Source organism: Terrapene carolina, unplaced genomic scaffold, assembly GCF_002925995.2.
Source record: "Terrapene carolina triunguis isolate 2854851 unplaced genomic scaffold, T_m_triunguis-2.0 Scaffold139, whole genome shotgun sequence".
In the NCBI taxonomy this organism is placed as follows: Eukaryota; Metazoa; Chordata; order Testudines; family Emydidae; genus Terrapene; species Terrapene triunguis.
The window spans coordinates 7,696,891-7,711,243 of record NW_020664490.1 but is presented as its reverse complement, the minus strand read 5'-3'; the positions used below and the strand labels follow the sequence as shown (position 1 = coordinate 7,711,243).

Genomic DNA, 14,353 nt, shown 5'->3' with positions numbered 1-14,353 from the left:
TGGCCCTGCCCCTTCTGCCCAAGGCCCCGTCCCTGGACAAGTCGGAAGCTGGAGCGGGCCAGGAGCCGCAGGTCCTCCACCTACCTGGGTGGGGAGGCCAAGAGCAGGCCCCGGCCCGTGTCCGTGCCCCACAGGCCCCCCGCCCAGGCCAGGAGGGTCTGCAGCTCCCCACAGCTGCCCGTGCAGCTTTTACCTGACCTGACTCTGCCAGGGGATGGGGCCTTGGAGCCACAGCCCAGCCATAGTAAGAGCCATGCACCCTCCATCTGCCCTGGGTGGGGGTGGGGACACGGGGTGGAGGCTCCTCTCCGCACCCCGGCTGCTGGAGGGTCTGCGGCACAGCACCCCATGCTACCCGGGGTCCCCAGCCAGGCTCCAGCTGCCAGCCTGGCCGGGGCCTCAGGTGGAAGAGGAGGGGTAGGGGCGGGGCCTGTGGCAAAAAGTGGATGGGCCAGGCCCATCCACTTTCAAGAAGTAGGAGGGCCATGGCCCTCTGGGCCCCCCTATTTCAGTGCCCCAACCCCACGAGTGGCGGTAGCTATGTTGGTGGGAGAAGCTCTTCTGCCAACATAGTGCTGTCCACACCGGTGCTTAAATTGGCATAAGTTATGTTGCTCGGGAGGGAGGCTAATTCACACCTGTGAGTGACATAACTTATGTCGACTTAAGCTATAGTGTAGCCATAGCCTGAGGCACTGGCCACTTGTGATCATTAAAGAACCCATAGCATTTTTCTCAGAATTATAGGTGTTAATTCCACTTTCCTAGCCATATTCTGATTTGAGTATCAATATTATTTCTTTTTAAATGTCTGCTTCAATTTCAGTCATAGATATTTTTCCTCATTGCCTGTCCTAAACTGTTATGTACTGCTGCGTATTTTAAGGCAACTACAATGAATTTGTGGGTGAATGGTTTCATAAAGCATTTAGGAATATTCTTAAATGAAAGGTACTATAAATGTTGTTAGTTGTTCTATGGGAAGGTAAATAGCTTTTTAGTTAACAAATTTATTTGTCACTTATTTACAGTTAACACATAGAACATATATTCCATAAACATTTTACACTGTTTTTCTACAAAGCATTTCTTTTCAACTTTAATCATTGAGGAACTCTATCAGGTTAAAATATGACATATTTATAGAAGAATTTCCATATACTATGTTAAAATATCCTCCTCTTATAAATGGTTAAAACTGATAAAATTTTAAAAACTAAATTTACTTTTCATTTAAGACGTTTGTTTACTTTTTGCATTTTACTCAATTTAGAGAATGAAGTTTCACTTTTGTTTTTAGTGATTTTCCTAGTAAATTTCACTTTCCCGTTCCCATGCGCTTGGACAAAGCAACAATTTTGGGTGTGTAAATACTGCAGGAAAATCCTTTGGTTTAAAAAATATCTTTACATTGGCATTAAACAAAAATATAGAATTTTTTTTAATTGGTCTTAGGTTCTGTAGAAGCTTATTTGTATAAAACCTCAATTCTGGGCTTTGTTTGAGCTTGCAAAATCTCCTTCAGATATGCATGAAACCTGACAAAATATAATGCCATGAAAATGTCTTGTTCTTTTTCAGAGTCTTTATTGCCGGATGATTACATAGTTCCTCTTGACTGGAAAACATCAAAGAAGATCCATTTACTATGGAAGACATCTGTGAAGGTATGGGTTTTAGTTCTCTGCAAGGCTTTCCTGTATTTTAGGAGTAAAGAGGCACCATTTACTCTAGGGTGCAATCAGAATTTTCCGAAGAAGTGGGCCCAGGTCACCTGCCACGTCCTCACTGAGCCACCATCTCTCCTTCCAGAGTGAGATCATAAGTGGAAGAGACAGTGTGAGGAGATGGCATCCTGGGGTTCTGGGAAGCAGAGAGCTGGGTCGAGGGGGTGCTGGGAGCCAGAGCCACAGGAGAAGCTGCCACCCCATGTCCCTGCCATCCCCTCCCACAGGACCAGTTGGGACCTTCCCTTCCCCTGGAGAGACCAGGGGAGACTGTGAATTTGTGTTAGCATCTATGCCCCTCCTGTTACCCCCCGCCCATCATTGTGCTTCTGCATTCAGTTCATGTGGAGAAAGAGTATTTCTTGCTGATAGATCCATGTTTTATATAAGTGAATACAAACAGTGAAGGAAGAGCATTATGTAGGTCCTGTCCTGCAAGCCCTGTGCAAGGGAGAGCTCTAACCTTATAGCAGGGTTGAGGGTTTAGGTGGACAGAGCAGAAAAATATATGAACCAGTCAACAAAAATAAAACCTTTCCCTATTGCTCAGGGTCCTTCTTTTTACCCTGCAGATACTGTCCTCCACTTTCCTTTTCCTCCTCCTGTTCTTCTACCACCCTCTAAGCAGACTCCGCCCTCTGGTATCTGCAGTTCCTTACCCATCAATTCTAGCAAAAATGCTCTGAGTATCTGCTGAGTGGCTGACTGGGATTTAGCTTATTTTGTCTGGTCAGAAACTGTAATTGTTTTATACTCTATCAATGCACTCTATTCCGAGACCCAGCTCAGTGCCACTCCCCTCTGTTGGTGAAGAGAAAAAAAGAGCCTTTCTCCAAACCTTCCTCCCTTGTGGGGATAGATAAGAAGAAATCACCCTAAGTGTGTTGAGGGGAGGAGGTGAATGAGCTTAGAATCATAGAAACATAGGCTGGAAGGGACCTCAAGGAGGCAGAACCAAGTGAACCTAGATCTAGCTTATATGTCTGATGAGGGCAATTATATGTATCTTATGACTTTAAAAACAAACTTTGTATTTGTGGATAATCTAAGCACTATACCCAGATGTACAGACACTGTTTTCTCACCCTATGTATTACATAATTTTATTAACATTAGCTTTAATAAAATGTATGTGCTTGGAGGGTATATAAGGGAGAATTCAATTGATGGGATAATGTATAAGGTGTGTCTGAATGGCTGAGGAATGAATTAAGGGAGACAAGGGAAATCAGAAAAATTATAATCCAAAAATAAGTTTAAGGGGAAAACAGAAGAAAAAAGAAAAGTTATGCCAAGATAGATAGGCAATGGAAAGGAAAAAGTAGGGAAAGAAAAAGAGAATGGACAGGGAACACAGTACATTTTTAAAAAGTTTAATGCCAGTGTTATTTTAAATAATTTTAAAATGGGATAGACTAGCTGGATGGGTTGGGGAAAGTAGTGCACCCATTTAAATTTTCTTAGGCCTTGTCCACACTAACCCCCCACTTCGAACTAAGATACTCAACTTCAGCTACGTTATTCAAGTAGCTGAAGTCGAACTATCTTAGTTCGAACTTACCGCGGGTCCACACGCGGCAGGCAGGCTCCCCCGTCGACTCCGCGTACTCCTCTCGCGGAGCAGGAGTACCGGCGTTGACGGCGAGCACTTCCGGGATCGATCCGGGATCGATTTATCGCGTCTAGACAAGACGCGATAAATCGATCCCAGAAGATCGATTGCTTACCGCCGGACCCGGAGGTAAGTATAGACGTACCCTTAGAGGAGCAAATTGCCTAGGGCTGTGTCAGATCTCCGTACGTACTTAGAACCCCTCTCATTTAAACAGGAGTTTGGGTGAAGACAACTTTTAGGATGGGGCCCTGTATGTATACATATATTTATATACTGTTTACAAACTTTCAGAAAGTAGTCTCTGCATGCATGGATATCTATATCCATACTTTGAGCATTGTCACTGGCACTTATAGTTGATGGGTTTTGCATATGCAAAACCCATCACTTGCATGCAGAAGTGATAGATTATGTCACATGTGCCTTCACATATGTGTGATTCAATAATATGCATGCAAAACAGAGGCTGGGTTTGGCCCTCTTAGAATATTTGTCCCACTATATACATATACATATTTGAACATGCAGGCGTTCTCTACTGGTTGAGGGTACAGTATAATTTCACATGTTAGGAAATACCCCATTATTGACAAAGTAGGACAATGCAGAGCTGTAAGTAGATCTTCTAAAGGTCTGAATGTAAGCATAGTTTCATATTTCAATATTACATATTTATATACTGTTTATACCAGAGTAGTTTAGTCAATAGTTGGACTGAATCATATTTCTGAAATAATTTTTATATTTCTTAACCTTTCTTTTGCCACTTCTCAATGAAAGGATAGCCTATTACTAGGGCTGTTGTTTTATGGTGGCAGTTTTTAGGAGATAATACAGGATAGTGTGATGAAAAGGACAAAAGCCTTGTAAATACAGTTTAAAAACTTATGTAATGTAATATGGACTTTGTTCTGTACACTGATTACCCAACCCCCCAGACCATCATATATATTTCCTTTTTCTTCTTCTCTCCTTTATTATTGCTTATTTTATTTGTTTTTAGAGGAAACAAAAAAAGAATGGATTACAGAATGGGAATTCTTTGGCTGGTAAGCATAACAAAATGAATGTAAACGTTATTTATTCAGTGCAACAATCAGTTAATGTGTTACCCGGCGTTCTTTCAACCCAAAGCTCTTGGTAACTTTTATTCTGTGCGAGGAGGCGTCAGGAAATAAAACAGGGGAGACACGGCCATCCAACCGATAGATGGTTGGCACAAACAGGACAACACAAGAGTGTTTTCACTTAAAGCTAAACCTTTACTAAGTCTCAAGCACTTGCACACGTCCGCAATAAGATTAGTAAAACACCCCCAACCCTTGATAATTACCAAAGCTGAGTGTGGCTCTCGAGTGGCACAGCCGCAGCCCGTTTGCTGGTGGGAACACAAGATGCATCCAGAGGGAGAGACCAGTCCTGAAGAGTCCCCCACAGGAGAGTCCCACCTATCTCAAGCTTTTCCCACTTATTTATACAGTAATAATACAATGACATGTCCCTTAAAGAAAACTTGTCAAGCAAACAGTTCCAATGGGCAAGCAAGAGGCTCCTTCTGATTATTGATTAACCAGGTGTGGGTTTTCCAGAACTTGCAGCCTTGAGACCTCAATAGACATTCCTGGGACATATCCTACTCTTTTGAAACGCATGTATCAGCAACTTCAACACAATTCTTATCAGGAAGGACGCGGGATCAAGCTGCCCTTTCTGTGGCACCCCAAAACCAACTCCCCTCCTGCCTTGGTCAAGCTGAGATTGCTGAATGCCAATTTACAGCTTGCTGACTAGGTTGCTTTTTAACAATAAGCCATAGTGGTTTTAGGCACTTTACTGGTTTGCCAAAATCTCCCCGTACAAATGTAGAAGTAAGTAAGTTGAAAGTTACTGTGTTCATAGTATCTGTAACTACTTCTTGTGCAAGTGCAGGATTTCGTATTGTAGTGTATGGTATTAAATGTATGCCTCCATATACAGTATACATACAATGTGGCAGAGTTACAGCTGCTGTGGGACCCAATTTTGAATTTCCTGACTTGTGATTTGAAATTCTCCACCGTAACAGTTTTTCTTATTAAATGAATCAAATAATTTTACTTTGAGTTTACTTGAATCCAATTCAGATGGAGCTTAAAGTTGTAGTGCATAGGCTTGCCTTTACTATATTCACTGCCTTGCCTTAATTATATTTAGCTGCTTTCATTATATTCAGTTCTAATGGAAGAAGCCTACAGTATCCTATATCCTGTAATACATTAACTGAAGCATAAGCTTGCATAAGTGTGGTTAAGTAGGCTGTAACCCTTGGCGTAGATCAACGGTTACCTTTAGATTTTAGGAACTAAGAATAGCTTGCTCAATGGTAGGAGGTAGAATGTTCCAGTAAGTGCTACCACAAGGAACATGGAAGTAATAACCCCAAATCCGCTTAAGCAAGCGATGGCAGATATGATCATGAGTTGAAATTGTTGTTACATGTATCAATATACTAACCTATAGAAAGAGGACACCTCAACATTAGTAGGATGAGGAAATACATATAAGGAAAAGGGGAAAAATCCCCTACTGACCTATGCATTAGATATAGTGGCATCAGCGTAATGTATTATAGAAGTTGCATGCCAGTCTTTGGGCAGTAGGAGAGAGAGAGCTGTAGCCCTTGGAAGGGACCAGAATGATGGCCACTAGTGGTGAAGAGGAAGGTGATGGTGATGAGGAAGATAATGGTTAACATTTCAGGTCGTCCTGCAAGGGATGGTGTGAGTATATGGATGCTCAGATGTACATTCTGTAGTCTCCCTATCTGAGAGTTAGAGTGTTTGTGACTTTGCTAAATGTATTAATAAACTATTTGGAAATATAGAAGAATTCTGATACTGTGAGTGTTGCAATTGTGCACGTTGGGGTTCCGAACTATATAGTAATTTTAATAATACTGGGCCTGATCTTGGGACAAGAACCTGTCAACCCTCAAAGTGATCATTGGGAATTCTTAAGTAATCAATAGAATTAATACATAATCTATAGATCGGGCTACAAAGTGAAAAACATGTTGTCTTAGATTTTATCTGTGAAGTGTTGAGGGTCATCAACTCTCATTGAATTCAGTGGGTATTGAAAGTTATCAACACCTCAATGGATCAGGCTCCTAGGCAGCAGAGGAAAGAGGCTTGATGAGAAACATCAAGAGCTTGGTGTTAGGTGAAGGAATCCTGTAGTGTTCAGATGGTAGGAGCATGTTTCCAGTTGCCTCACACTCTGATTTTAATTTCTTAGGATGGGTGGGTCACCACTGGCTTCCACTCAATGTCCTACTACTTTGGGGATTGGGAGCATCAAAAGCATCCATCCCACAATTCTGCTGTCTTCCGTGGGAGAGCTGGCTTCCAGCAGCCTCCCTCTGTAATCACCAACTGCATCTATCCTCTCACTCTAGCCCATAAGGTCTCTGAAGGCAGCTGGAGAATACCCTGCTGGCAGCCTTTCTCTAAAGGTATCTGCTGCAGCAGAGTCTGGTAATGCATGGTACTTCATATACTGTATATATGTGTTCTAAAATACTATACCAGAGGAGAATAATGACATCTAGGGAACAGCTTTTGTTGTTTAATATAATTGCACAAGTTGGCATAAGGCCTTCTAAAATTGTTGGAAATGCATGATATAATTGTTCCCTGGAGAATGACAGACAAGTTGGTGTCTGAAGTTGGGGACAGATCCTGTGGGAAAGGCTGAGGATATGTCTACACTGCAATTAAACACCCAAATCTGGCCTGTGTCAGCTGATTTGGGTTCACAGGGCTCGGTATGAGGGGCTGTGTAGACGTTTGGGCTCAGGCTCTGCAATCCTCCCCCCTTATGGGGTCCCAGAGCCTGAATTCCAGCCTGAGGCCAAACGTCTACACCTCAGTTAAACAGCCCCTTAGCCTGAGCTCTTTGAACCCAATTCAGCTGACACATGCCAACCACAGGTGTTAAATGGCAGTATAGACATACCCTGTAGCTCTTGGCTTGGAAGTTAATTTGCTGGAGAGCCAAGAGAGATTCAGACCAGTAGGGCATGTGTGTAATTGTTAGGGCACAGCTGAAAAATCCAACAAAATAGATTAAATATTTCGTGTGTAAAATTGGTAACATTTGTAGTTTTCTAGGGCAATAATCTTGTTCTGTAAATAATCTTGACATAAATACAAATGACAAACTATATAAATTATACTTTGGGTGTCATTTGGCAAATTACAATCATGTTTTTTTAGTTGGTGCCAACATACTGGAGGATACAAATAAAGATTGCCAAAAGAGTCAAGAATCTTATGAAACACTTCAGGAAACAAATCTATATCAAGACGTAGTAGAAGAGAACTCTGTGACTTATCCAGACAATAAGCACTTGTATAACATATCAACCAATCTTGAATGTCATCTTAAACAGAAAAAGTCAACATGAAGATAAAGGTAACATTTTATAAAACTATCATTCTTACGGATAATGCTGGTCTAAACAGCTGAAAAACAAAGATTATTGCATTCATTTTTAATAAAATGATTTTAAAAATACTAACAGCTCATCCTGTCTGTAAGCACCTATGACTTTACTATAAGTAAATATTTAATTATTTATACAAAGTGGAACAGCTCCAACAGGAAAGACTGAGAGAGACCCATCCCAGAATAGCTATAGCCTGGTGGTTAGGGCACTCACCTGGGACATGGGAGATCCAGGTTAAAAGTTCTTTCCAGGCAGAGCAGAGGATCTCACACATTTCAGGTGAATGCCCTAACCACCAGCCTATTGGCTATTTTGGGTGGGGAAATCTCACTTTCTCCTTTTGACCAGAAATTCCATCCTGGACCTGAGAAACCTTCCTGATAAAAGTTTAATTGAAACTCATATGTTTCAACATATTTTCTGATGAAAAATGTTTTGTCAAAAAAATCCCAACAACGTCTACCTAACATTAAGTGGTGCTAACGAACAGCACATACTGTGTCTCATGATCTAGAGGTTAGGAGCTTCATTTCTCCAATCCTTTTAATTCTAACTATTCCAAGTAATTATTTGATATTTTCCTAGATGATATTTCTCAAACCCATGTTTTGTAGGACAGGACACTGGCTGATATCTTAACCATTAAACTTATGTTACTTATTTGTGTATTTTGTATGTGAAAGTATGTCTGTGTTTATGAAGGTATGTGTGAACATTATGAGCATGGGGAGAAAAAACTTTCCAAGCTCCAAAAAAAACCCACTTTGGTTTAAATAGAAGTCCTAAAATGTAATGGATGTCATTATAATGACAGAGTAAATTTGGGGTGTGATATTCCAAATGTAACTAAGGTGGTTATTTTTTACAATTCAATGCCTCTCTTGTAATGCTGTACATCCTACCTATCAGACTGTATGTGGATGGATGTTCAGTAAGTTCTTAGTTGAAATACCTTCAAATTTACTCAGAATGGAGTAAACGTTATTTAATCAACCTCTTTGGGGTTTTTAAAATTATGCATGGATAAATATAGACAGTGACAAATCCAACACACGATCATGTCATCAAATGGTGAAAGGAGGAGTCTAATAACATTTGAGTTGTTGGTGATTGGGTTATTTTTCATTCTGACATTTTGAACTCAATAGTGTGAAAGGTCTGCTTTTAAAAATGCATAATCAGGTATAATTACTTATAAGTTAAGTTATAATTACTTAAACATACGGGGGAGGGAGGGAGGGATAGCTCAGTGGTTTGAGCATTGGCCTGCTAAACCCAGGGTTGTGAGTTCAATCCTTGAGGGGGCCACTTAGGGAGTTGGGGCAAAAAATCAGTACTTAGTCCTGCTAGTGAAGGCAGGGGGCTGGACTCGATGACCTTTCAAGGTCCCTTCCAATTCTAGGAGATAGGATATCTCCATTAATTAATTAATTATTAATTATGTGAGAGTATTGAATATGCGTGAGATATGCAGGGATGTGTGTGAGAACTAGCTCTGAGGGGCTCACAGGAGCCTGTTGCTAAAATTTTGCCATCAGTTTGAAGGGAGGTTGGGGTAATCTCTCTCCCTCTCAAGAAATCACACATTTCCCACCTCCCCAATGGATGCTAATAAAGTAACCCAGTCAGAAGTGATATTCCAGAGGCTTTTAAAAAATACTCTAAAGACCAAATATAAAAATCTTGAAATGGACCAGATTTTACCAAATGTCAGGTATTTTAAAAATAAATTTCACAGAAGAGAAGACTCCTGGGAATTTCCACTGTAACCTCTTTAAATTACACAAGTTGAACGCAGTGCTAATGCTGCTATCATAGTATATTTTTGAGAAACAAGTTATATATATTTCTAGCAAAGTTCAGTTTAATATAAATCTGTTTGCCAACTGGTGGTGCTTCCTTCCTTCAATAGCTTGTGTGTTTTTGTCTAAATGAAAAATGAATATATTTGTCTCTCTCTGCTCCTCTTTGCACACACATGCCCCCCAGAACATGGTTTGTTTCTGGTTAAGAGACAACATTTTTGTAAGAATTCCTTATCAAAACATTGACAACAAATCAGTGGTTGAATAACTTGTTCTGGGGAACAGGCAAAATAGACTATGATCAAAACTACTATTGAAATAAGCATTGGTAGATCAATGGAAACAAGTGTTTTTATTTATTAATTTGTATTACCATAGTAGCTAGAAGCTGTAATCAGGGACCAGGACCCTATTATGCTAGGTGCTGTACAAACACTGACAAAAAATGTTCTCTGCCACAAAGAGCTTGCAGTCTAAGACAAGAAACAACAGACAGGTGAATACAAGGAAACAGTAAGACAGTATTGGTCAGGATGATAGGCAGTCGTCTTAGCACACCAGCAACCTAACCATTGTCAAACTTTTTTGCAGGCATCATAGAAAAAGAGAGTTTTAAGCGGAGTCCTAATGAGGATAATGAGTTAATTTTCTGCCCAAGTGTGAGGGGCAGCATAGAAGAAAGCACAAAAGTGCTTATTTGAAAATTTAACAAGTGGGCAAAGAGGCCAGGATCATACTCCAATCAGCGGCAGGGTACAACATCTTGATTGCGAATGAAAGAAGATAGGTAGGGAAGGGAAAGGGCGTGAAGATCCTTAAAAGTGAAGACCAAGTAGTTTATGGAAACGTGGACAAATTGCTAAGGATTGAATACAAAAGAACAGAGCAAACATGTAGAGACAAAATCATAAATGCTAAAGCACAAAATGAGTTACATCTAGCAAGGGGGCTGTTATAAAGAGGACTGTGATCAATTGTTCTCCATATCCACAGAAGGTAGGACAAGAATTAAAGGGCTTAATCTGCAGCAATGGAGATTTAGGTTAGATATTAGAACAAAAGTTTCCAACTGTAAAGATAGTTAAGTACCAAGGGAGGTTTTGAAATCACTGTCGTTGGAAGTTTTTGACGACAGATGAGACAAATACCTCTCAGGGATAGTCTAATTTGCAGAGTTGTTATAGTGGTGTTGGTCACAGGATATTAAGAGACAGGGTGGTGAGAGAGACAAACTTTCAAGCTTACACAAAGCTCTTCTTCAGGTCTGGGCCCAGCTCACATTTTATCACAATGATAATGAAAACTTAATGGTTTTTTTTGGACAGGTGACTAAAATATTATGTGCCCAGTTCTCTAACTTTAGTGGGAAGTATAATCTATTAAATACATATAGTAAAAGTTATTTTATCTGGCACTTCACCAACCAGAAAGCTCTATAAACTGGCATTTCTGATCTTCATTGAAATTCTGGTTTATAGTCCAGTGGGCGTGGGAGTGGCAGGGGGCTGGGATGCAGGAGGGGTGCGGAGTGCCGGATACAGGGGGCACTCATCTTGGGTGGCTCCCTGCAAGCAGCAACCTGTCCCGGCTGCTCCTACGTGGAGGTGCAGCAGGCGGCTCCGCGCGCTGCCCCGCCCCAAGTGCTAGCTCCGCAGCTCCCATTGGCGGGGAACCACAGCCAATGGGAGCTGCAGGGGCAGTGCCTGTCAGTGGAGGCAGCGCACAGAGCTGCCTGTAGTGCCTCCGCCTTGGAGCTGCCGGAACAGGTCTCCACTTGCAGGGAGCCACCCAAGGTGAGCACCACCTGGATCCGGTACCCCACACTCTCTCCTGCGCCCCAACCCACTGCTCCGAGTCCCCTCCCGCACCCAAACTCCCTCCCTCTTAGTTAACTGGCATTTTTCACTTACTGGCATCCCCCATTTCCCCAACATGCTGGATAAAACAGCTTTTACTGTATTATCTTGGTAGTGTGATGTAGTGAGTATACAGATATCCACAAAATTACATTTCTAGTTTACTGAATCTTTCCCATGTTGGTATAACCTTTAATTTACACTCTATTATTATTCAGCATAAGAGAAAACTCTAACAATCTGCAGAGAAAGGTATGCTAATACAATAGACACGTGGATAGTCAGTGCCTTTATGAGCACAGAGAGATATCCACAAACAGTCTCTTCTCATCATTAAACGCAAAATCTCTACACAAAACAAAATAGATCTTAAGGCCTGGGGGGGGGGAGGATCGACCTAAGATACGCAACTTCAGCTACGAGAATAGCGTAGCTGAAGTCGACGTATCTTAGGTCAACTTACCTCGCGTCCTCACGGCGCAGGGTCGACTACCGCCGCTCCCTCGTTGACTCCGCTTCCGCCTCTTGCCACAGTGGAGTACAGGAGTCAGTGGCAGAGCGATCGGGGATCGATCACTACCTGCCGATCCGTCGGGTAGTGTAGACGTACCCTTAGACTATTAGACATTTTATGCTAGAACAAAAGCTCAAATGAAGGAGAATACTACCCCCTTCGTTAAAATAAAATTATTTGTTTAAATATACGCAGAGATAGGACAAATCTGGAGCAAGAACTCCCTTGTACAATGTTTACCAATAGAGCCCAGCCTCACATTTGACTTCAAAAAGAGAGGGAATAATTGATAGGAGACACAAGAGTTATATAGAATAGGCTTGTATCTACTTAGAAGAGCTTAAGAAATTGTAGATCAAATTATGCTGATATCTTCCACAGAATTCCTCAGATTTTTTATAGACGACAATCAGGTTCTATATAAATTTTACAGAGAAAAAAAAAATTAAATCAGTTTCTGAAGCCTAGCTATGATTGAAGTAATATTGGTGGAATTTAAAATTCATTTTAAGTATTGTTATCCTTTATTCCTTTTCTTGTTTTTGATTCTTCATGATGTCTAGCTCCTTTCTCCATCTCTGACATCGTCTTCCTATCTTCCCTTCCTCTATAATCTTTTCAGTTTTCCCACCTTTTATACTCTCCACTTCATTTCTTTTCTAAGCCTTCAAAATCCCTCTTTGTACCTCCTTCAAAATCAAACTGCTAAAACTGAGAAGGAAATAGATCCCTTTATCAGGGACTGGAGGTGAAAAATTATCCTTTAATACTTTCTTTTAGCCATAGGGTGGGATGTGGCAATATTGAAACAATGTTTGCAACAGTTAGTATTTTTTAAATCTGCAGTGACTGGTTATTATGATACTTCAGCAGACTCTCTTCTTTTATATTACAGAAATTTGTCAATCTTGGCACCATAATGGAAGGACCTCAGTTTACAATCAAGTGTTATAAATGTAAGGAATAACCTGGAAGAAGTATTCAGTGTAGAATTTGGTGCTTAATCCATGACCCTCAATAATCCTTAGGCTTTATATCCACATAGCCACCCATTCTGGTTTTGAAATAAAAAAAATTGTAATAATTTTTGATTGTCAAATGGCCACTTTCAGAAGTCACTTGATATTTATGCTTCCTTTACTCATCCTTCTATGGCACAGAGAGACTGAAAATAAAGGAGATTGCTTTGGCCAATGTTTAGTCTGAAGCAAAAATAGCAAAAAGATTTCCCCAATGAAGGATTTCTGTGTTTACAAATCAAAGGAAAGGGAGGGGTCTGTTGTCTACATAAACTGTGAGCTTCAGATTCCTGGATCTAATTCACTATTGGAACACCGAAATATTTGCTACATGCATAAAAAGGTAATGGCTTGATGGTAACCATGCGTTTGCAGAGCTGGGTATCTGACTTCACTGCTGGTGTCCCTTTATAAGTCTTGTGTTTGTGTCAAGTATTCTTTCTACTTCTGCCTACTTCTGTTTTCTCCTATTCCTGTTACTAATTATTTTCATCCGTTGCCGCCTCATGATACTAAATGGAGCAAGTCTTCATCAGTCTCTCCTCCCTATTCCTTGTTCCACAAATACTTAACCTTTTCTTGTTCATAGTTACTCTGTCTTGAATCCATGCTTGCCATCTCCTTTAGACTACATTGATATAGACTTATTTCTGACTATAGAAATAAGTAGAAGTCATCTTTGATTTTTTTGTTATTGGGGCTGATCTAAATCCCATTGAAGTCAATGGAGACAGTCCCCTTAACTTCAATTGGCTTTTGATTGGGGCCTCTACAAACATTGATATTTAGTTATTTATATTACCATCAATGATGCTCCTTTTGCCTCTATTGTCTAAAGAACCTCATGATGACTCATGGAAAACTTTGAAAATAACCTAATTAAAAATAATTCTTTTCCTGGTATAACACATTTTTGTGTTTTACTTCCCTAGTTTTAATTGCTGGGTTTTTCCTTCAGAATTAATTAGCTGCTGCTTATTCCCCACTTGAAGCCATAGTCTTGTTGGTAGCATCTCTATTTGTTGCTCTGGAAATGATCATAATAGCACTAACAGAAGATTGATTTCATGTGGGGAATGGGCAACAAAAGCCGATTAACAATGATCGTGTTTTTAAAATAGAATTTCAGTTTTCTTTGAGGCATTAATGGGTTTCATAAATTTGTCTGTTCTTTGGAGGGTATAGGAACAGTGTGGCTCAGCAGTGCTTTAGGACTTCCATGGGGAAGCATCAAATTGCTCTGCTGCCAGTAGTGTTGTGGTGCACAGCTCACAATCATGCCATTCCTTAAACTGGCGCTCAGTTACTTGGTGTCTCTGAGAGGCAGA

At 40.7% G+C, this 14,353-nt stretch overlaps 1 protein-coding gene and 1 long non-coding RNA gene across 2 annotated transcripts in view; both read left to right on the top strand.

The window, feature by feature from the left end:
• LOC112117333 overlaps nt 1-1,817 on the top strand; it is an 87,451-nt gene extending 85,634 nt beyond the window's left edge. The window contains exon 8 of the mRNA XM_029911961.1: nt 1,582-1,817. Coding sequence (XP_029767821.1) covers nt 1,582-1,817 — 236 coding nt within the window. The remainder of the gene's footprint in view (nt 1-1,581) is intronic.
• Nucleotides 1,818-4,306: 2,489 nt separating this feature from the next.
• On the top strand, nt 4,307-13,436 carry LOC115271234. The gene is made up of 3 exons (XR_003899846.1): nt 4,307-4,391; nt 7,599-7,797; nt 12,902-13,436. It is a non-coding gene; the product is annotated as an uncharacterized LOC115271234 (long non-coding RNA).
• Nucleotides 13,437-14,353: the final 917 nt, after the last annotated feature.